General features: G+C 36.5%; 2 protein-coding genes across 11 annotated transcripts in view; both read left to right on the plus strand.

Annotated features, from left to right (window-relative positions):
• Positions 1-3,847: 3,847 nt before the first annotated feature.
• On the plus strand, positions 3,848-15,669 carry LOC103464704 (TUB like protein 1). Its single transcript, XM_008408961.2, has 13 exons — positions 3,848-4,061; positions 5,814-5,946; positions 6,038-6,148; positions 6,535-6,660; positions 9,784-9,903; positions 10,178-10,312; positions 10,385-10,467; positions 10,605-10,769; positions 12,258-12,370; positions 12,458-12,566; positions 12,675-12,773; positions 13,694-13,865; positions 14,675-15,669. Exons 1-13 carry the CDS (start codon positions 4,047-4,049, stop codon positions 14,806-14,808), a joined length of 1,515 nt encoding a protein of 504 aa, XP_008407183.1. The 5' UTR covers positions 3,848-4,046; the 3' UTR covers positions 14,809-15,669.
• A 2,056-nt stretch (positions 15,670-17,725) lies between these two features.
• Positions 17,726-24,347, plus strand: part of tead3b (TEA domain family member 3 b) — a 35,127-nt gene continuing 28,505 nt past the window's right edge. For 5 of the 10 annotated variants that reach the window (XM_008408965.2, XM_008408967.2, XM_008408969.2 and 2 more), the window contains exons 1-2: positions 17,727-17,898; positions 18,253-18,378. The gene's annotated coding sequence lies outside the window, so the exon portion shown is untranslated. Of the gene's footprint in view, positions 17,899-18,252; positions 18,379-22,673; positions 22,996-24,347 lie in introns of those variants that run through there. The other 5 variants (XM_008408962.2, XM_008408964.2, XM_017305024.1 and 2 more) reach the window with 3 other exon arrangements.

The raw sequence follows: 24,347 nt of genomic DNA on the forward strand, positions 1-24,347 counted from the left end.
AATGTTGATGTTCAAAAACTATTTTCATCCAATCTGACTGAGCTAAATAAAATGAACAGTCCACTACTAACAGAACACTGATGACATGGCGAATTAATTCAGATTTGTTAGAACAAGGGCACATCTAAAACATGCAGGATGCCGGCCTGCATGAGGACTGGAGTTTATATCAAAGCATATTCCTCTGCTAGAATGACCTGGCTGAATAATCTGAAGGACTTGAAAACAGATGCTGCATCCAGTCTAACCTTGAACTATTTTGCAGTGAGGATTGGCCAAAATCTCTGTAGATGTGCAGCTGGTAGTGAGATTCCCCATAAGACTTGCAGCTGTAAATAGAGTGAGAGGTGGATCTACAAAGTGTTGACTCAGGGGAACTGAATACAGATCCATGTCAAACTTTCCAGATTTTATTTGCATAAAGAATTTTTAAGTCCCGTATCAATTTCCATTTTCTGTATATTTAGAACAACAGTTAATAATGTTCTCTCTGTAAGATCCCAGTAAAATGTATTGAAGTGTTTTAGAAAAAGTTTAAAGGGGTAGATACGTAGACTTTTCCTAGGCACTGTAAACTAAATATGAGAGACTACATTCTTTTTTATATTTAGCAAATTGTTGAACTTTTGACTGATCAGACTAATGTTTACCCTGCATTTCAGATGTTTGCTGTACATGAAGCATGTTCATAGCAAGTCCCTTCAGGGCATTGTGCTGCATCTGATTCACCTGAAAGATTAGTGCTCTAATCTGGGAATGATGACTCACCTAAATTGAGTGCCTTCTGGTTGCAAAATGAGTGGGATTTGCTAACTGTTGTGGCAGTAATGTTGCATTTGAAGTCATGGCTACTTGGTCACCTAAAACTTTCCAAGAAGGAATTTATACTCCAGAGGGATTTGCGTTTATTTTCTGACAGGAATACATAAAAAAAAGAAATAGCATCTTCCGATGTTATTTTCTGAGGGAATACTGAAGGCGCTATTTTCTCCAAGACTATCACAAGTTTAAAACACAGTTTAAAACAATTAAATGCACTCTAGTTTGATCCAGCTTAGTTCCGTTTGTTAAATTCAAAGGTCTGTAGAGCACAGAGCCATCCTGACGTTTCGGCTCCGTTCTGCCACCATGAAACAAGCAAAGCCCCAAGGATGATCATGGAATTTCTGCTACATCCCATTTTCATTACTTGGTAGATATTTACTTGGAGTACTTTATTTCATATACAATGTATGGTTTTGAATACAACGTTAATGTTCTCAATAATAAAACAAGAGTATATATTTCTAAACTACAATAGAAATTAACACATTTTTTCTTTAGAGTATGACTTGTGGTTCCTTGTAATACAGTCATATTGGATAGGTCAGGCCGGTAAAAAAAGGAGAAAAATGTTTTAGATGCTACACTTTTGTATTTCTGAGGATTCATTTGACACTCTGTTGTCTGCCGACTCTCTCCAAGATACGTACAGTACTTGAGTACTTGATAAAACTGATTAAATCAGAATCTCACTGATAAAATCTGTACTGCTCCTTTGCTTTTCTTCAAGATTGTTTACCATCTTCCTATGCTGAAACATAATTCACAAATCAAATGGAAGGGAAAGTTTCTGTCTCTTTAAGATTACAATGGCTTCACTGTCGCTCCCCAGAGGTCAGTGGCCTTCCTTAGGCTCCCTGCCAACTGCCATGTTACTGTCAACCATTTGCAGAAATGCCAGCGAAGCCATTAGTCTGGAGCCTTTTCACAGTCAACAAACTGGACTGCGTGACCAGAACATCAATGCAGAGGCACAAAGAGTCTGGCCTTATAAAGCTACAAACTACTCCTCTTTCTTTATGTCCCACCATGTGTTGTTGGTCACTGCAGCTGTGATCTGTCCTCCTCCTCTGTTAGCTCTCTGCCTGCAGGTCAGTCTGAACCTGGATAACATGTGGATACACCACGTCATTTTACAAACACATTTGAGCTGACATGTACGTCTTTCAGTACTGTTGAGGTTGAGTCTGCCCATCTGTGAAGCATAACATCTATATTACATCAGCATCTCCCCATGTGTTCAGAATGTTTGTGTCTTTGTGTACAGCAGCCTCTGGTGGCTGGAAGAGGGAATTACACTTAATTAAACGTGTTTACAAAAGAAGACTGTCAGAAAGACATTATTGTTGGTCTTATCCAGGGCTGTGGAAAGTATCCTCTGACTGTATTTGTGATTCTTGGAAAATCATATGTACAGAAATCCAAATGTAATAAAATATCTCATAGGTTTTGTGGGGGTTTTTTCAATATGTTTATATGTTACATAAAAGCTCTTAAAGTAATTATGAATCCCAGTGCTATGAAACTTATAAACATTATTGTAGAACATCATTGAGCAATTTTGTAGTACAAAACATCTAATATGTTCAGTGTTTTCTTTTCTTTTTGGTCCATTATCTCTTCACGTATACGCTATAATTTGTGATTTGTATTTCAATTATTAATTGCATTACTGCCTTGCAGTTTACACAAGTCCTTTAATAAAAAAAGAACAAGAATTATCAATTACTTGAAATGTAAAAACATTTCAAATAATTAAAAGCAAGAAAAAATGAATGTGTTACAAGAAACACCAGAGAAGCTTTTCCTCGCCGCTATAGAAAATTTATGATTTTCCCACTTTACCAATCTATTTCTAAATGGAAATTTACAAAATCAAAATGTTCACATCTGTACTCTATGAAAAATGGTAAAAATGATTGGCTAAGTAATTTCGCTCTAAGGTTCAGAACATCCTGATGTGATGGTGTGTGCGGGGGTGTGCGTGCGTGTGTGTGTGTGTGTGCATGTGTGTGTGCATTGTCGTTGATGGTGGTGGTGTGGGGGATCATGTGACACCTTTCCACCAAGCTGTGTGAGGAGAAAGGATTCGCTTGTAGTGACATATTTATTTGCATAAAGCGGTAAAACCTGGGTTTGACCTCTTTTAGCATCAGCTCTGCTCCTCCAGCTTCACCTTGCAAAAAGAGATTTAGGTAATTACCAGCTTAGAGTTTGTCAATATGGCTTATAAAAACTTGGCTCAAGTATTTATCTGGAATTATTTAGTTTACTGGTTATATTATTTTCTTTGTGCCTTCCATCACTTGTGAAGCTTTGTGGTTTTCTGAATGAGTGTAAACGCCTCACCACACCCTCTTTCCAAAGTTCCCGGCCAAATGTTGCCTAACCAATAAGATGCTGCTGTCAGGCAGACCTACTTTACACTGACCATACTCAACCTGACCTGTTCTTTGAAGAATGGCAATTGCTGTCTACAAGTGGGTTCATCTTCTGGAGGAGTTGCAGAGTTTTAAAATGTGTCTATTTGTAAAATCTAAAAGTTCACATTTATAAATAATTAAAAATAATCTTGTGGCACGCATTGAAGACATTTGCAGGACAATGACCTCGATGATGTCACACTTTCAGCCTCTCGTAATCCTTCTTTCTGTTCTTGCCATCCGTACATGCGCAGAGTCACTCCAGGGCAGAGAATCTCTAAAATTTTCTTGAACCAATTGAGATGATGTGTTAAAAGTTCTTTGCTCAGCTCTTAATTTCTTCCAAGTTAGTTAAAGTTTTTAAGTTTTACACATTTTCAGAGTTATTTTCAAATATTTAGTAGTTTGGTCAGAGGAAGATTTCTAAAAGGAATAATTTCTGCAAAGCAATAGACTGGGTCCTTCATTGTCACTTATTGTTTTCTCGAGATTTAGGATTTGCGGAGAAGCTGCAGCCTTATTTTGGGGAAAAAGTACATTTCTTCTACTAACAAACAACTCTACATGACAAACAACTCAGGTCCCTCCTCCTGAGACTGCCTTGGTTTCTCCTGTTGACGTGTTTCTTGCAGAGCAGATGGCTTTACACATAAATCCTATTAGCAACTTTCTGCTGATGGAGACATCACACTGAGTTCAGGGTTTTCTCATTCTTTGGTTATCAATGTGAGAAGCTTGCTTTTACTACTTTCTATTAATTGAAAAAGAGTCAACAGTGCATCCTAATTTGGAGAGCAAGCCATGTCTGCAGAAAAGGTAAGAAATAGGCTTGAATGTCTTAGATTTTTTTGCATATATATTTTCAAAGTGCCAACTTTTTGCAACTGGAAAAAATGGTCACACAAAAGACAAAAGAAATTGGCCTTTGTTTAGATTTTTATGTTGATTAGACTTCAAAGTCATTTCGGAAACAGAATTGTTGCATCTTCTACTTATATCTGTGATAACAATTTTGTTTACTTATGCTAACATATGAGTTAAACCAGTGAATTAATACATTGTGCTAAAGGTAAGAAAGTTTAACATTGCTATAAATTATCCCTGTTGACAGAAATGGCTCACTCTAGAACTGGACCATTTAAATGGCTTAATTGTGAATGTGAAAAAGTCATTTTAATCAAGCGTCATTTTGACATTATATGTGAGTACTACTGAACATGCAAAGCAAAAACCAGCTAAAGTCATTTTATTCATCCAGTACTGCAGAATTATTAAATTAGAGTAAATTAGAGTTTAATAAGTGTTGATATCTCAAGTGTCTTATATTTATGCAAGTCTTGAAACACTTTTATAGGTGTTTCAATTACATTTTTGTTAAATACATAATATTTGATCAAAGATTTAACTATTAGATTTTAAGTTGTATGTTTAATTTGAACTGGACATATTGCCTTGATTTTGCCATGTGAGTTTTCAACTTCTAGGAAACAACAACTCATTACAATATGGTTGTCACATTGGAGCACACTTCACATCAATCTGAGTTTGTATTTTCTGCAGACACAAATAGTCTCCATGGATGCAGGATCTGAACCTAATAGGATTACCCCCTGTGTTTCCGCCAACTGCAATCACACTGACCTTACTCCTTGGTTACACTGTGACATCTTGTACGAGTCATTTGGTGCAAAGCTAAAGGAAAAACTGGGTTATATATTCATCGATGTGACTTCTGGGGAACATTATCCCTTGTACAAATGATTGCATAGGAAGAAACATTTCATCAAAAATGTCAAAGCATCATTTGAGCCTTGTGTTGTGACAGTAGCTTAATTTGGAAGCCATGAAAATACAAGAATGTGGATTTTTCAAAAGAAAATATCGACCTACCCACATAAATATTGATATTGTTGTAAATACACTATGATAATCTGCAACAAATGAGAAAGTTTGAATAAATTAAATAAAAATATGTTTAGGTAACATGTTGTCTCCAGACACTTTTACATCTTACAATGTAGACAATACAGCAGGTGCATGTTTTACTGCAAACCTGAGTTTGTGTATTAAATCAGACATAACAATAAAACAGTAAATATGTATTAGCGAATCACCTCAATGGGTCTACTTTATATTTTTCTAAGTATAAGTGGGAAATGAGGCAGGAAACTAGGTTTTTCTAAGCCAAAACCTAGTTTCCTAGGTTTTGGCTTGTATATAGTGTTGTTACACTATATTATTAGAAATAGTAATAAATTACTCAATGCTAGAAAGAAGTTTCAGCATCTAATGCTGGATATCGTTACTGATATTAAATAAACCAAGAATGAGATGCTTATTCATCCAAACTCAACAAATGTTACTCATATAAATTAGGCAATTTGTCTTAATTTTGCTTTTATGCTCCTCCCCTTGCTCTCTCCATTCGTCTGACTTTTTAACGGTGAGTTTTAAATACCCTGGCAAATATTTATTTTTTGAGACCTAAAATGTAATTGCATCTCAGCTCAAATGTCATTACCTACAAACCCACACATCTAACTAAGATTTATCAGCAGAAATGCAAAGAAACCAAAAAAGAAGAAAGAACAGACCAACGGTAGCTCTGAAGCCAAACTCAACGGAAGTGAAGCCAAACCTAAGAAAACTAAGACAAAGAAGAGTGAAGATGCAGCAGAAGATGATGCCTCCACCACACAAAGTGAGAATTATTTCAGCTATTTCTACGAAAGTGATTAAAAATTGGAAAATATGTTTTCTGGGGCAGATCTGACAACTCATAAACTTTATAGGTGGAAAAAAAGTAAAGAAAAAGAAACCAGAAAAAGATAAAGAAGAACCTGAGAAGGCTAAAGAGAAAGAGCCAAAAAAGAAAGCCAAAAGTGGTCCAAAAAAGAAGAAATGTGAGTCAATACACTGGACACTGCAGTTAGTTCGAATGGTGGAAACAGGACAGAGGGAGATCTTTCATTAGCCTTGTAGAATTACTGCTCAAGTCATATTTTGGCCAAATTAAGATCATATTGATTTTCTTACATTGCTACATCACCATGCCTAATTGCCTATCAGAACACTTATTACAAAAATCCATATTTTCTCCATATTTTATTTATGTTCTTTCTTGTTTTCTGAGAACATTAAAATGGAACTATAAGGATGTTATGAAGCTTATAATTTTTAAGATAGTGTGAAATGTATTTAAACCTCACACTTTATGTGTTACTGTCAATAAATGTTGAAAATACATGTATCAAGCTAAGAGTTAAATAATAATTGCTTTTTTTTCCAGCCTCAGACACTGAAGAGGAGGATGAGGAGGAGGAGGATACCCCCCAAAAGAAAACAAAGAAAAAAACAACAAAGGAGAGTTCTCCATCTGCAAGTAATACCAAGGAGAAAAAATCTAAAACTAAAGGTACTATAAAATGTAAAGACATTAAAATTTTCACATATATTTTAGTTGTGTCGGCTATTTAGCAATATTAGGTCATTGTAAATTATTAGAAGCACAAAAACTACTAGTAGTAATGTAATATGACAAAAACATAACATCCATGATCATATTTATAGGATGTTTATAGGATATTTAAAATGGTAGCCTTGATATGTTCTTAAATGCCAGCAATAATCTAATATATGATATTATTCTTTTATTCTAAGCTATAAAAAATAATATGTTGGGCCCGAGCCTCAGTGGTTAGAGTGGTTTGTTCATTGTGAGGTTGGCATTAGATATTTTTTCAAGTTACCTGAGGTGTGAATATGAGTGCACTGTTCTCTAATAATAAGCAAACACACTCTTATACGACTCCCTATTTCAGACACACATCTATTACCACTTCTAATCACAGCTTAACCAGAGAGAAAACTGGAGAAAACCCAGAATCTTCTAGCTGTTAGTCAACACTGCTAAATTTTACAACTCAGAGCAGTCCAAGTCATTAAAGTGCTTAAAACAACAGTTAGGTGACCAGACTGTAGGTAAGCGGATTGGATTATTTTATTGTGTAATGGTGAGTGAGTGGAAATGCTGCCTTGACAGCAGGAGCAACAGAGTGTAAAGGTGCAGATTAAACTAGAGATAAGAAATGGAAATTCTAAATAAAATAAGGAAGATTTTAAAATTGTGTTGCTTATCTTGAAGGCTGAAATAATAGCCTCATCTTTTTTAAGAATGCTATGATCAACCAAAAGTGATGGTTGTTAGCCAAGAACATACAAACAAAAAAACTGTTAAATAAACATAGTTGATAAGTAATAAAATGTAAATAAATGTGCACTCACTGTAACTTTATGGAGATATCCTCCTACCAGTAGTTCATTTTTGTCCTCTCTAGAGGACATTTCTAAACTTGAATATTTCCCACCCCTTGCATTCTACTGAATTAATTCCTTTTGGTATCTCGAGAGGACATTTAGGGCTTTTCAATGATACCACATGTGAAGGGGTGGGACTTTTCTACGTACCTTTTTCTAATTCATAAAAATGGTGTTTATCAGTAATAACACATTTTATGGGAAGAGACAAAGTAAGTGTATAAAACCTTTTATTAACTTACAAAGAATGTGGGATTTTAAAAAAATGGTGATTGGACAATTTTTTTTTTCTTGGTAGTCAGGAGGATATATTTCTAAGACACAGTTGGACTCTTTTACCCTCAAAACAGCTTTATTTCTTTGCGTTTTAGATTCAATAAGGTCTCAGAAACATTCCCCGGATTTTGGTTCAAACTTTCTCAATGTTGCTCGTAATATCAGAGATAACTTTTATTTTTCCTGAGTCTGTCCAAATGTTGGCATTTGTGTGATTTATAGCTGTTCTTAGGTGCCAAGAGTAGGACTAGTGTGGCCTTTTGCTGCTGCAGCTTGCTTCAAGGTTTGTGTGTTTGGAGATGCAAATCTGCATACCTTTGTTGTAATGAGGTGGTTTTTGAACTGCTGTTGCCTTTCTGTCATTATGAGGCCTTTTTGTCAACGTAACAGATGCTCACTGGATATTTTCTCTGTTTTTGGCCATTCTCTCTAACTTTGAGAAGATGGAATGCAAAAACCCCAGGAGACCAGCAGTTTTATGAAGCACTCAGATTAGCCCATCTGAACACCAATAACAGCAACATGTTCAAAGCCACTTAGCCCTTGTTTCTTTCCCATTATGACTCTCAATTTGAGCTTCAACAATTCTTCTTCACTACATGTAGATGCCGAAATGCCCAAAGTTGCTGCTATTTGAGAAACTGATTTGGGATTTGTGTTAACGAATAAATGAATATGTAGCAAATGCTTTCCTCTGCATCTTAAAGTATTCCAAAGAAGATTTTTGAAGTACAAAATAAAACTGTAGATTTAAAAAAAAATGCATCTCTTATTTTTAAATGTTTGTTCTTCTTCTAGAAATTATTTAAATTAACTCGCTTTTTCATTTTGTACATTAAAACTTTCTCCTATCAATCTTTAAAGTTTCAGCACGAAACATGTTGGATCATTCTGAACAGAATATTGTCTCTTAAAGAAGCACTGTCATGATGCTCTTAAGAGAAAACAATACCTGTTTTTATACTTGTGTTTTGTGTATCTTGTTTATAGGGCAAGTGATTATAATATAATCAGGGGCAATACAGACTCACCTCTTTCACAAAAAGGGAGAAAATTCAAATATCACAATCATCATTACGCAGCTTTGGCTCGGTTAGTATCCACTGCTCTAGTACAACCCCTAGGCATATGACATAAGAATTTTAAAAGAAATTGTGTGAAAAGATTTCATTTCTTATTAAGCTAAAATCTCTCATTTATTTACTATCAATCTAAGGGCTTTCAGTCCTGAAGTGTCCTAAAGTTTGTTACTATCAACGTCACACAGACAAAACACGTCTTTAAGAAGTCATTTGTTAGCAGGGCCAAGTGTTGGGGCATGTTCTATCAGTTTCATTATCGTGGAACTGGTTTTGGGAGCAAGTGTTAACAGGACTGTGGGTGTAATGGAGGTTTTGAAGACGCAGGTCTTATGGCACCAATTTGAGCGGGGAGTTTTGAATTCTTCACACAAGCCTTGCATTCTGAGACTCAGTCAGTCGCTTGTGTTTTTGGAATCTACACATAAGAAAAACGACTTCCTCATGTAACAAGAGGCCATTAAATCTGCTTTCTAAACAATTTCCCCATAAAAAAAACATGCATTTGACATCTAAATATGGTCAAATAGTTGTTAAGCCTTAATTCTTTCCGCATTCCTAAAATTCTTGAATATGACAAAACAGCTTGCAGCAGCAGCAAAAGCAGATGTCAAACTAAATGCATGCAAAATCAAGACTTTATGCTGAAAATTACTGTTGTTGTTCCACATCTGTCCCACCCTCAATACGTTATAATTTGACTTTGGAGGGTTTGGCACTAACTCAACAACATTTTCCTATCCCTCTGTCTTTTAATGTTTGGTTATTTCAAAATGTGTTATTGTTACTGGTTTTTATTCCAATGACTATTTTCCTATCGATTTCATGGGTAAATAGTTTTCTTTCTACTGTTTTCCTATTTGCAGAGGACAAAGATTGTGATGGCAAAGATAAAAAGTCAAAATCAAAGGACAAGGAGAAGAAGAAAGAACCTGCATCAATGTTTATGATAAACGGGGACAAATCATCTAAAAGCAAAAAGAAAGGTAATTCAATACTTAATATTTTATTAATTTTCCTTACTGTACTAATTCTAAAACCATAACACATTTTTTTCTAATGTTTAATATTTTGTGTAGCTGCATACACAGATAAAACACACTGTCTGACATAAAATCTGATTAACTTTATGTAAACAACTGGTTTTAGTTATATATTATACTAACTGCTTCTTCTTTGGAGTAAAGAGCACAATCTTAGCAAAGACATTTGTTTTTATAAGTGCATGAAATTCAACTAAGATCTGTGTTTACCAAACAGCTGCCAAATCAGAGAGTGATGACAGTGAAGAAGAGACAAAGTCAAGCAAATCAAAAAAGAAATCTACTGCTGGTTCAGCATCTATGTTTCAGACAACAGCAGATAAGGAAAAAGACAAAAAGACAAAGAAAAAAGGCAATTTAGCTTCACATCTCTTCCACTGTTTGGGTTTGTCAATCTGTCTAATAAATGTGTCTTCTCTTATAGCAAAGGTAGAAGAGAGTGATGAATCTGAATCAGAGAAAGAAGAAAAGTCAAAGAAGAAAAAGGGTAAAGGAAAGAAGAAGAAGGTAGCTTAAATTCTAAAAAAAAAATTCTCCAAAAAAAGAAATGCTTATTTTAATTATGTTATAGTTGTAAAGCAGCACAACGAACATTTAGAGTTAGTAATGCAGTAAAATGTAATAAATCCTTGTCCCATAATCAGGAGAGAGCTCCGTCACCTGAGATTGAGTTTGACGACTTGGAGACGTTTGTGATGGAGCCAGCTCCACAGGGTGTGACGGTGAAATGCAGAGTGACGCGGGACCAGAGGGGAGTGGATAAGAGCCTCTATCCTCTGTATTATCTTCATCTAGACAATGAGAAAAAGGTCAGGAAACATCCTTTAATAAATTGGGGGAAATGTGTTGATTGGTCAATAAATTAGAAATCATTTATTTTTGGACAAAAAACTATTTCTGTACAGCTGAGGATGAATTGCTGAGTGAATACAAAGTAAAATAAAATATTTTTTAATGTCTAAAATGTTGACTACCGTAATCTCCTGAAGTAAAAAAAAAAGTATAATAACTGACATTCAGGTGCTTAGAAGAATCACGTGAGGTGCACTGATAAATCGGTTTGATTTTTCTAAGTTTGGGAGATCAGGTGAGTATGATCTCCCTGATCTCCCTGATCTCCCAGATAAGATTATCCTCTAATCTTATCTCCCTCTGCAAAGGTTTGACAGCCACTATTCCCTTCTGCTCTGCAGGAAGATGGCTGACTGACCAACTCAGCCTCCAGGTCACGTCTGCATCTGCTAGGTTAACAATAGTCACTCCACTGTTGCCAATTTAAAAACTGTGTTGTGATATTTAGTATATTTTCTGACAAAAAAAAAAATAAGCCAGGTTCTTAAAGATCATTGTTTGGCCATTTGCACCCTTATTGTCTACAAATGATAAAACCAGGGCCTAACGTAGTTACAAAGTTGGAAATCATTTTACCAGAAAATGACCTGCATTAGCCTGCTCCCTTTTTATGTTCCTGTCTAATTCTGGTCACAGAGAGAGAAAAGCAACGTGCCTTATAGACAGATTATTTACATTGCCAACAGAGAAAACCAAAACCAAATGTCAGTTAGCATAACATTCATTGTTTGGTATTTTGTGGGAAAACAATAATACCTGATACAGATAACAGCCCTAATCCAAACAGCGAAGACATTGTCAGGTTTTAAAATGTAACACCGACCATCCTCTCTCCTCAGTTGGAACGAAAGATTGTCTATGTTGTATTTTAACATCAGGTTCTTAATCATCCAATAGTTGAGTAACACATATTATTTGATTTGTTCTATATAAAACCGTTTCAAAGCAAAAAAATGCTCCACAATGCTCCATAATGTCCATAAATTATAGTCCATAGTCTCCATACATTATAAGGAATATTAACCTGTCATGAAATACATTTTGATAGCAATGACCTAAAGAGAACACAGCATCATATACTGAAAACAAAAAGAGCGTGGGTGAATGATGAACCTGTTGTTACACACAATGACTCTGAGAAACATTTGCTCCTTTTCATGAATTGTCTTGTTTTTTGAGAAGTAGTTTCTGAACTAACTAAAAATACCAGACTAAAAATGAAAATTGTGAATAGAAGTGGAAGTGTTTGACCAGTCAAAGCTGGTTAGAAAGTGATTTAAAGTCACTTTCAGGTCAATCTGTGCACTTAATCTAACATTTCAGAGATTCTGCAATGCACTACAAAATTACAACAAAACAATCATTCAGCAAGATGAAACACTTTTTAACATTGACAGCCTTCTTTGTTAGAATCTAAAGCGGCTCATTGTGATTACCTTTCTTAGACATTCCTGTTGGCTGGAAGGAAAAGAAAGAAAAGCGCAACTTCAAATTACCTCATCTCCATTGATGCCACAGACTTGTCAAGAGGTGGTGAGAACTTTGTCGGAAAGCTAAGGTACGTATATCAAAAGAAGTCAGACAAACTGAATAATGATGTTTTAAAAATCTATTTGTAGAAGTTAACATGTCTTTTTTTAACCAGGTCTAATTTAATGGGAACTAAATTCACAGTGTTTGATAACGCTCTAAATCCAGAAAGAGCTCTTCCGGACATGTCTAATGCACGGCAAGAGTTAGCTGGCATCATCTATGTGAGTTCCTTACAGTTTATTGGTTGCTACTTTACAGGGATTTATTCTGATCTGAACACTGAATAGAAGAAATGTTAATACTTTGAATCTGGTTGTTTCTCACCTCAGGAAACAAATGTCCTAGGAATGAAAGGGCCCAGACGGATGACGGTCATCATTCCAGGAATGAGCAAGGACAACGAGAGAGTCCCACTCAGGCCCAGAAATGTAAGCTTCATCAGAAACTTCACCCTACACTAAATGACATAACAATTTAATTTTCTTTCAGCTGAACTGACTTTAATACCTACAGCTCATTTTCTGGCATAAGCACAGGTTAAATAACTAATATTATTAGTTAGGTCTCGGAGCACTCCTACTTTTGTCTGAGCGTTTAATAAATGGTTTTGACTAGTTAACAACAAAATTGGACCTGAAATGTATGCCAAGGCCTAAGCAATAGCAGAAATAATAGAAATACAAAAAATATTAAGTAAAACTTGCAAAAGATTGTCCAAAATGTTTAAAAAATGTAAGTTAAAACTGATCGCAGAAGTCAAGACAAACATTGAAAAACCACACAAAACTTAAATTAGGCATTACAAGCATGAAACTGTTGGATGCACTCCATGTTCTTTGAATGCTATGCATGTTGGGATAGCGTAATTGAAAAGAGGCTGACTCAAGCAACTGAACTGAAATTTAAAACATTCCCAGCACCACTTCTTTTGCTCCTGCATTAGTTGCAGTTATACTGTATTTTAAGGGGACTCTATGAAAATTTATACCCCATTACATTGTGATCATGGCTCATTTCTTTTTCCAATTATATCTGTTTGCTTGAACAAACTTTTTCACTTCCGTAGTCAGTAAAAGATTTTTCTAAACTTGGGCTTGAAAGCATTTCCAGCATTTTTTTTTTTTAAGAAAACAACCACACTGAAACAGAACCACCAAATGAAAAACTAAATATGCAAATGAACAAAAACACCCTTTTTTTTACAAAAGCTGGCTGCCAGCAGAAGAGCCAGATGTTTAACAGCTTGATTTAGGTTCTGTTTATTATGAGAACCAAACAAGGCAAGTGGGTAAAATCTTATTGCTCTTTGTTGATGCTCACTGACTTATGTTTTGCCAATTGACCACAGGAATGTGATGGCTTGTTGGTAAGGTACCAGAATAGAAGGATGGAAAATCTGATTGAGCTTCACAACAAGACACCCGTGTGGAACGAAGAAACTGCCTCCCATGTGCTGAATTTCAACGGCCGAGTCACACAGGCCTCCGTCAAGAACTTCCAGATAGTTCACAACAAGGACTGTGAGTACTCCTTATCCATCTGTCTTTTTCCCACAAACAGTCTGGTTTGTTTGGAACCAGATGTGGATGTGTGGGACAATTAAATACAAAGTGGTTTACTGTCAAAACAAGCTCGAAGAAGACACAAAAGATCAGATGAGTGTATATGGTTTACTTTGGCAGTCCCTCAAAAATTGGTTGACAGGCACATTTACAAGTGGAAAATTATTTGCCTCCTACTAGATGTATTTTGCTTTAGAATCAGACAAAAAATTATTCAGTTTCATTTATTAAAGAAAAAACTATCGAGTGGCTGTAACACCCTCTAGTAGTTTGGAAATCAATTTTCCACATCTTTTTGGAGGAATTTTTTAACCCACTCTTCTTTGCAGAATTGTTTTAATTTAAGTGCATTTTTAAGGTTTTTCAGCATGAGTTTCCTGTTTAGTAATTCCAGCACATCTAAATCAGATTTATGTTACTACTTTGACTAGAGTGCTCCACAACCTACTTTTTCCAGCCATTCAGAGGTCAACTTCATGTCATTGTCCTGCTGCATAACCCCAGTGCACTTCAGCATAACCCTACATGACTGTTGGTGGAAAAATCACCTCTAAAGGCTTTCGGGTTTAATGCAGCTCAGATGCCTGTTAAACTGTAATCTATGCATACCAAGGATTGTATTGGAAGTAATGATTTTGTCAACGAAAAAAGGCAAAAACAAGAAATCTTTAAGGTGGCAAATACATTTTGGCAGCACTCTAAGTGATTTGTATCCCACTTTCTTCCGAACAGCTCTGAGTTCCTAATATATTTTTGCTTTTTTCCAGTGGACTACATTGTGATGCAGTTTGGAAGGATAGCTGACGACATTTTCACTCTGGACTATAACTACCCCATGTGTGCCGTGCAGGCTTTTGCCATCGCACTCTCCAGCTTTGATGGCAAAATTGCTTGTGAATAATCCAAAGATATTCACAAGCACTACAGTACTAGCACAAGCACTACTACCTACGGTAGGTTAACAACTACTGTAACCTGAATGCTGCAAGTTCATGCCAATCTGTGACTCTTACTTTCCTACACTATCAGAGGTGAGTAGTGGTAACCAACAGTGGATACCTGTTGCAGCGGTGCCACCTCTTTGCTATGCACATTTCCTCCTGCAGGTGTCAGAAACAAGTTCAACCTTTGTAGCTTAGTCTGATTTAACATGAATTTTCAGAATTAGTGTTTATCACAAAATGTCACAGCTAAAATTTAAAGAAACAGGTAATAAGATTAGTCTTTAAAGATGTTCAAATTTATGTTTCTTTTTTTTTTATCTCATGTTGTTTTGTATCCTGTTCCTATCTAGGGCCAGCAGTAGAAGAGTTTCTTGTGTCACTGTGAAAACAAATAAACCAAAAACTTCATTTTCCAAATGACACAATGTTTTCTCAAAGACAGATATCTCACAAATAATGTAAATTGAAATTTGTGACATTTGGCTCTATTTTATTTTGATCATATCATTAATAATTATGATATTTAGGCTTCCTGTATTACTCAATTTTTCCTAAATGTAATGACTATGAAGTAGTATTCGTAAAACATCTGTAGCATTGTGTTTATTTTTGTAGGTTTCTATTCATGTGTGATGATTCAATCTTTGTATATTTAACACACTCTGGTCTAATGTAAGCTGTTATAGATTTTTTTTTTCTGTTTACACCATTTTTGTCAGATTTTGTGAAAAATCTTGTATTTTTCCTTCACCTTGCCTTTGTTTTATGTGCTTATTGGAATAATGTGCGTGAATTAAACCTTCCTGATTGCAGACACATATTGTCCTCTGAGTAAAATCCTTTACAGAAGACCTTATGGGATCTGCCAGAACAGTTATAAAACATGTTTTATGATTGTATCATCTGCTGCGAGCAGGGAGCAGGCAGCTGGCAGATAATAAAACAGATTCCAGTTGCAAGATTTTTAGAGACACCCACGCTTTTCTCCTCCTGCCGTCTGACATGTCGAAAGCCTCACTCAGGATGAAAAACCTGTTTGCACGGAGGGCCTGGAGCAGAAGTTAGAGGTGTGTATTCTGCCTGAACCTGCTCAGGCAGTTGTCCAAACTCGCAAAATTAAATGAAGCCTGAAGCAGGCGGCTCCTCTTGAACAGATGCTGTAAGGTGAGTTTGTCTTCCACCTCCCACCCCCGCCTCCCACCCTCCCTATTGTCTGTTTTTGATATGGGGCTTTCAACAAAACAACTCCCAACATAAGTGTCTGAAATTGTCTCATTTTTGAAAGATCGCATTGTGTGTGTATATAAATTCTCTATGTCTAAACATGCATTACTGGTGGATGTTGCAGCCACATTGATGACCAACAGAAGGAGCTGTTGCTGGATGGAAACTGAGATTCATCTGGTTTCAACTGAGAAACATTTGTCAGATGTTGAACACTCATAACTTTCTAACAGAATCAGTCTTAGAATTGGTCTACTTCATTCTTGAGGCATTATATGTTATGTGAAAAAATTAAAATGAAAGGTTTTAAAGCCGATGTTGAACGCTTACTGAATGAAGCTCAAAAATATTATGACAAGCTGTATAATGACTTATAATGAAGTTGTAGCATAATAGTTAGATATTAATCCAGTGAGACTTGATGGACAAAAATGGAGATCAATAGAAAAGCACAAAATTCAAGTTTCAATTACCTAACCTCAATCTAGTGTGTTTGCTAATAACAAATAAGGAGCAGTAATATTTATTTTAGAGCTCAGTATTTTTGAATTACTTTCTTTTTATATAAGGTTAAGACTACTGGACCTTATTCACTATAAAACTCCAGTTCTGCCAAAATATTTTGTAAATCAGGTTTTTTTTTTATCTGTAATAGACAAAATGATAACATATGATAAAGAACTTTAATATTGGGGACATTTTTTAAATTTAGCTTTAGAATATTGCATTTGTCATGTGCAGATGGAGTGAGATACATTGAGTTTGGTTTACGTCATTTCATTAAAATCTAAGATTAGGTTTATTTCTATATATTTTCTCTATCTGCACCAAATTATTCGTTTTGACACAAAAACACTTTGACGTTATTGTTTCTATTTATTTAGAACATTTTGAATATCACAAGCAACTTTGATCAATTCAGTGAAACCTGCACAGATATACATTTTTCTATATATGTGCAGTATCTGAGTAAAATAAGAAAGTTCACTATTTAGTATTAACAAGCCTGGTGTATTAATAAGTTGACACCAGTTCTGCTCAGTCTTTTTTTTGACCAGTGCTGTCCAGCAGTGTAACAATCAGAATGTTTGTTTCTGAAAGTACCTCTGCTGGGAAGCCCAGCAGAGGTACTTTCTCAAGTGGAGCATTGTGGCTTTCACTCTAATGCTGACAGTTAACTTTTTTAATTACCTTAAAAGTTAACTGCCAGAACCTGGAATATGCCCTGGAAACAAATTCAGCTTTATTTATAAGCTGACACTTTAAATGTGAAACCTAGTCATTGATTCTTTTACCCACATACTTTAAAATCAGTGCTCTGAATTTTGCATTTATGCACCAGACATCTGTTCCAATTCAATTCCTTACAGGAAGGACGCTTTTTCAATTATGCTTTATTTTACTGTTCCTCTGGGATAAAGATAACTTTAAGTTTAATTCATGTTCTCTCGAGGAAGTTCTCTATATTTTTATTGACTGGTACAGAACTGCGTGTGCTCTGTCAGACAGGTTTCGGGACCGGAAGCCCCAGTGTTCAGTGATTTGTAGGCGCGGCCTGGAACCGAGTCTCGGCCCCATGAGCCTGTTGATTGACGCGCACCGATGGCTCCTCCTTGAAAAGTCTTTCTTTCCCCTCCCCCTTCGTTTTCCAGTGTAGTGCGTTGATTTCATACCAAAGTCATACTTAACATTCCACTTATACTGTCAAACCTCTGACAAATATTACGGAAAACAACAAGGCGCCAAATTATAACAAAGTTACTAAAAAGCGCACCTGGCCTCACTGGGAAGAATAGGGAGACTGCCAGAATAAAAAAAAAAAGGTAAGTTCTCCACAAAAGTTCCCTCTTTCTGTTCTCAGGCTTTAGCGGGGAGATTTTTCATGCCGCTTGCCTCGGTGAAGTTTTCAGATCATTGTCATTTTTCACATTTTTCCGCGGAGCTGCCTGCGTTGGGAGGGAAGAAAAATATGTGGAGATTGATACACGATTGTGTTTGACTTTCCCAGAGAGCAGGGGCATCTTTGACAGCCTCTGTACATTCACATTTACACCAGATGTCCGCTTATTGGCACACATTATATTACAAAAAAAAAAAAAAAAGAAAAGAAAAAAAAAAGTTTGTCGTTTTTACGCAGAAGAACCGAGCCAACATGTTTGATGTTTTCTGTCGCGCAGAGTTCCCAGCTGGATCCAACACGTCCAGCCTTGAGGATTCCAGCAGTTATATCAAGTGGTCCAAGGAGACACCGACACGATTTGGAGGAATAACTTCGGACCGGTTTGGAGCTCTGCATCCTGAAGGTAAGACGAGGTCCTCATCGGTCAGCGCAGTTCAGTCAAGGCGACATTTCAACGCAGAACTAAAAGTAAATAAATAAATAGTATAATAATAATAATAATAATAATAATAATAATAATAATAATAATAATAATAATAATAATAATAATAATAAAAGGTTACAAATTAGTTTTGCTCTAGATGGCTTTAAGATTGTCAAACAAATTTGTCCTAAAAAAAAAGAATTTCACAGAAGATTTTTATCAGGAGCTTCAGAAACTTTGCCTTCAGTTTATCCAGCGCTGCTATTTAAATAAAAAACAATGGGAACAAAAACACACTGTTTGCTTTCAAGTCTGTGCACTTTAAGACATACATAAAATAATGTTAATCAAAGCTCTGGCAAATAGCAATTTTGACCAAGTTAGTTTTTAAATTTTTTTTATGTTTTGCTTTTTTTTTTTGTAGAGTTACATTTAGGACACAATAAGATAAGAAACATTAGAAATTTACATTACCAGTTTTACAATTATATATACGATATGATTAATTGAATTTTACCATGTGGGATCTTTGCTTCTGTTTAATAAAATATTTTTTGTAACATCACAAGGCTTTAAGAATGAAAACTATTATTTTAATCAAATTATGTTTTTAATGTTCAGCATGATTAGAAGTTTGTGTAAATAATTAAACTGAGTAACTGGCCAGTGTATGAATTTATTTATTTATTTCTATGGTTTTAGCTTTTCTTTTAACTTTACTATGAATAATTTTACAAACTTAAGATAATTTTATTACATCATTTTCAACTTGATGTGTCTCTCTCAAACTTCAAATCTTCTTTAACAAGTTATCCAATAAGATGCTCAGTTCCTCCTGTCTTTCTGAGTTTTCTCATCTCAATCGCCAAAGCATGCCACGATACTCTGCAAAGTCCTACTAAGTACATAATTCATAGGTGAGGATGTGAGATGCATGGATATGCAACAGGCTAATTGTATAATTAGATACAACCTCGGGCTACACCTGTCCTATGTGCTCTTGGTTCAGCCTAGCTTCACATTTTGACAGAGTTTTATGTTTTGAGTGGAATAGAAACAAAACAACATTCCTAATTTGTGCAGTCATAAGAGCTGCTTAGGTGAATCACTGACAATCAACAGGTTTAACTTGGTAGCAGAATGCAGTCCATCTAGTTGGTCACACTGAAAAGATCAATCTCTTAAGTTCTTGGTCTGACATATTATTAAACTCTATCAAATAATTTTTTTACTTGTTTAAATCATTTCAACAAGATTGTGTGATTCTGAACCACAGTCTATCTTTTAAGGGGCAAAAAGTTTTTGTGCAAGTCTTGTTTGACACAGATATCTCATGCCATTAATTTTTTCATGACTACTTGAGGATACTTTATAGGTCAAATTAAAGCACACTCAAGAGTTACATTTGATTTGATTACCGTGAATGAAATGTGCTAAAATGAAAGTCTTCCTCAGAACAAAACAACAGCATATCTGTAAATAAATGAGACTCATCACGTCTCTTAATAATAAAATCTGGAAAGTATTAAGTATTTTTTGCCGCAGTGGCAGAGTCCCTCTGTTGTTTGTTTTTAGGCAGTGTGAATATGCCGGGCCTCTGTGGTACGATGTGGTCTTTTCTTCCTTGTAGTTTTTGTTTCTCCGCTTTTGCAGATTTTTTTTGTAGCTGCTCTATTGTTGTGTGAGAGAGTGAAATGCAGAGGAGAAAGTTTAACAACTCAGTGGGTGTAGGGGTCAATTAGATTATTTTGGGTTAGTGTCTGTTTTTAATACCCCAGCTGTGTTCCTCCAGGTTGTTTGCCGGAGCCAGTTAATGGCCATGTGTGCTCCTCATTAGGCAACAACAAAAAAAAGAAAATCTGGATTACATACATGATTGCAAACTGTGAATACATTATTTTGCAAATAATCCATGGTCTTTGGGTTATTCCCACGCCGGGGCACATCTTCATGCACTGCATTGCGTTTGCTCTGGATGTGGCTCTGTTGACCGACAGTAGCTGCTTCACTCGTTTGTGCTAAACCCACAGAAGACCAGCTAATGAGCTTGTGCCCATTTGTGCAGGCATTGGCTGCCTTTTAGCACCATCCCCAGAAGTGCTTGTCCAAATGGCGGATACTTACCCCTCTGTCGGGCCAGAAGTGAACAAATACAGCCTCACTTATGGCTGTCTGGTGAGGACACAGGAGAAAAGCCTGCAGCTCTTAGCGGAGCGTCTTTAGTGGCAATTTAGAATATAATAGTTGCAGAGGAGTTCTTCTGAAGAGGACAACACGACATGAGCTGTTTGTTGCACTCACTCAGCAAAAGAAGAAAGTGAAAAGATTCAAAGCAAATTAGACCAAATCTTGTAACATAAGCCAGCTTCTTCACTCCCAAATTCCCCTCGAACACAATTTATCAGCACTGTATTCACATTCATGCACTGCACATGTTTACATACTCTCCAAACCATCAGGTTTTCACAGATAAGCCTTCTGGCCTCTTGTTCGGGCCACTCAGGGGAGGAGCCGGGGAGTGGCCTAGAACAGTGTTCTCTTTGTGTCAGCTGTCCACAACTTGTTAAATGTTTTAGTTGTTCTTTTCTCTGGAGACCAACTGGTAGGACTGATGTTACCTAAAAAAAAAAAAAAAAAAATGTGGTCAAAAGAAGACGAGCACAGAAGAGAATATCCAGGGCAATCCCAATCTCTGTTACAGATAACAGGAGACTTACTCCTATCTTAAGTCTGTCTTGCATTTTATAAGTGTGTGTTGGTTTTTGTGTGGGGCTGGTGTGTCTTTGTGGAGCTCCAGTGACCCAAGGGCACTCATGTGAAACTACTTTAATCCCTCTGTGCTGAGTGTTTTAGGTTGGGGGTGATGATCTCCTTCTACATCACAGTGCTCATGCATTTCACTCATATTCTGAACAATCATACATGCATAGATTGTGAAACGGTGCCAAAAGTCGCAGAATTTGGCTCTGCTTTTTGTGTTTGGTTGCAGTTTTTTTCTTGCGAAATTGCCGTGCATATTACACTGATCAAAACCGTGGCTGCTCTTAATGCCTTGAATTATACAGTGAGATGAATTATTGGCTGGGTGCATTCTGCCTCATGTCTTAAAGGTTTCACAGATTATGGCCTGTGACCGCTCCCTTTACCACAAAATGACCAATTCAGGCTAGAATGGCTTCTCCACTACGTTCCTTGGAAAATTTCCGATTAGAATGCTGAATCAGGCTGATGGTGGGGGGAAAACGGCCCTGTGGCTTACTTTGTCTCAGTCTTTCCCTTTGCAGTTAGAATCAAGCCCAACTGTTTAAAAGTGTGACATTGGACTGTAGACCACATAGTCAGGAGCATCAGCTATTAAAATAGAGCAATCAGGGAGTGAAACTTATGTTTTTGCTCTGACTTGACTTGTGTTTACCTAGTCTTTGTTCTTACCACACTCAAATTTGTCTGTTTTTCATAATATGTGATACTTTCTAAAGAAAAGAAATGAAAAAGGACTCAATTTAGCTCATTTTAATTCATGTGTTTTTCTTCAATCTCAACAATTTTCACCGAAGCTGTGGATTATAATTTTTGCATGCAACACACATTACTGTGAGGGTCATTGTTTTCTTTGGGCCCGCAGCTGGTATCAGACTGCAAATGTTTGACTTGACAAGCGGCGCATATGTTGTGTGTATGTGCGTGTGTTGAAGTGCATGTCTCAGATTTTCCCTCTGCCTCTTGCCGTGTGAGCTGCTGGCTGTCCAGCACTCCTCTTACTCTCAGCTCTGATTGTTTCCTGAGCGCCGTGCCAGATAGGAAGTAGGAGGAAGTTATTGGAGGAGCTGGAGAGAATTTATTAGGGCCATACACAGACACAGGAGGCAAAGGAAAGGGTGATGACTCCCTGTTTTTTGAGAGGGCGCTTGTGATTTCATGAGTCTGGCTGAGCACATGTCCTAAATGAACAATTGTGTTACAGTCAAATGTGTGTATTTGCAGAAAATCCTTAACTCTGCAGTCTCTGTGTCGGTCGGAATAAAGCTCTTGTCAGTGGAGCTTTCCTGGCCTGCAACCTAAAATGTTTTCTTTATCTGTAATCTGACCTTAGAGAGCAGCTGCTTCTTCTGCTGCCAAGACCTGTTGTTTCTCCCCTTCAAATGTGTGTTTGTGTGACGCGGCTGCGAGTTGCGGGGTCTCGCTGTGACGAAAAGCGCTGACTACATCTGTGAGACCCCCTCAACCTTGACACAACGTGCGGTTCTCATGTGGAGAAGTTTTCAGGCAGGGATTTGTTACTGTGTGTAAACTCGAAAGTTTGTCAGAGGTGTATTTAGGTCCCAGCTAAGCAGGGGGGCTTTTGGCCGCCAGCAGCGGTCTGTTTTTTTTTTGCCAAGAACTGTCACAAGCCCTACAGCAACTAAACAAAAGCCGAATTTCTAAAGACAGGAACAAATCGTGCTGTGCAGCAGTTTGCAACTAGAAGGAAGAATATACAATCTGACAGGAGAGACATGAAAGGAGGACAACTTTGAAGGATCAGCACTGAAAGAGGCAGATTTGAAGGAAATCTGCTTGCAATCTGCGTCGCGACTTGGAGTAATGATAGTGGAGGTATACATGGCTGTGAATAGGAAGTTGGTTTCTCATAGTTTTTTGGGGTATTGAAAAAGTTCTAGATTTTTTTTTTACATTTCTCTTAAATAAGAACATAAACCTCTTCATACAACGTAAAGCAACAGTTTTGACAAACACGGAATCATTAAGCAAAGCAAATTTGCACCTAACTGTACAGGGTTTCTGCAGTTAGCATCTTCATGGTTGCTGTAAAGATGCATAAGCTCATTTCAGTTCATCAGGCCAGTAATCAAACTTGTTTCATTTTTAGATTATTCTCAAGAATGTCTCAGTAAATTTACTATTCAATTATTCTTTATTCTGGCATTAAGATATGCTTTATGACAGATCACACCAGGATGTTTCCACATGAAAATGTTACCTTTGGCATGGCGTTTTTGGGGGTTGTGCAGGACCAATCTTCTTCCAAACATTGTGTGTGCAGTGACGTACAATGGTTCATCTTGTATTTCAATGGCTTGTCCAAATGCTCTGCAACAAACTTTAAACAAGCTGTAATTCCGTTTTTCAACAGTGGATTGTTATGCAGTCAGTTTGCATAGAGGGATTGTAGTTCATTACTTTTCTTATTGTTTCTTGTGGGGAACAAAAAACTGTACATGACATTTTCAGGATTTTTGAAGCTCTTTGTGAGTCTTGGACAACTGTTGATTATTGCTTTGACTCAGGCCAGTTCATGAAGAAATCATGTTCTTTCCCCTTCCAGGTTATATCTATAATGTGTGGAGCAGCACAATATATCGCAAATATACCATAGTCACACTGTCAGCATGTCCAATATTCATATCTCAAAGAACTGTCTGGAGTGCAGTACTTGTTGGATAATACAGCATACTTTATCAGATCTAAAGTTGCATTTTTCATTCAAATGCAATATTCAGCCAGTAGGACAGAGTATCACGGCAACAAAAGCTCACATTAGACACATATGGCATTACCAAAAAGGCTGCTGGTCTCATAAAGTAAGAATAACAGATTAGAAAGAGTGGAAAGAAGAAGCAAATAGGAATATATCGTACCTGATATTTTTTATATCATCTAAGTTTTGCGCTCATTGGAATTTTTGAGATGCAGCTGTAACTGTTGAAATTAGTATTTTTGTAGCAGTTATGAAGCTGTTGTTGTGAAGGTCTCACTGCTTTTACAAATTCACCTGAAATATCATCAAGCATAATGTAATATGGAAATATAAATATTGGAACTGGCAGATCAGATAAAAAAAAAAAAAATACAACAACAGACCTTGAGTGCAAACTAGATGTCTCATATTAGCATGCACAATAGGTCTGTATTTTTGTTAAAATATTTTTTCATTCAGTGAAGTTACT

The sequence above is a fragment of the Poecilia reticulata genome, linkage group LG5 (genome assembly GCF_000633615.1).
Source record: "Poecilia reticulata strain Guanapo linkage group LG5, Guppy_female_1.0+MT, whole genome shotgun sequence".
NCBI lineage: Eukaryota > Metazoa > Chordata > Actinopteri > Cyprinodontiformes > Poeciliidae > Poecilia > Poecilia reticulata.

What these genes read in the sequence shown, in the direction of transcription:
- LOC103464704 (XM_008408961.2), top strand. An exon ending in TGATGCCTCCACCACACAAA is followed by an intron (nt 5,947 to 6,037) that starts GTGAGAATTATT and finishes TAAACTTTATAG; the next exon opens with GTGGAAAAAAAGTAAAGAAA. An exon ending in GTAAAGGAAAGAAGAAGAAG is followed by an intron (nt 10,468 to 10,604) that starts GTAGCTTAAATT and finishes TCCCATAATCAG; the next exon opens with GAGAGAGCTCCGTCACCTGA.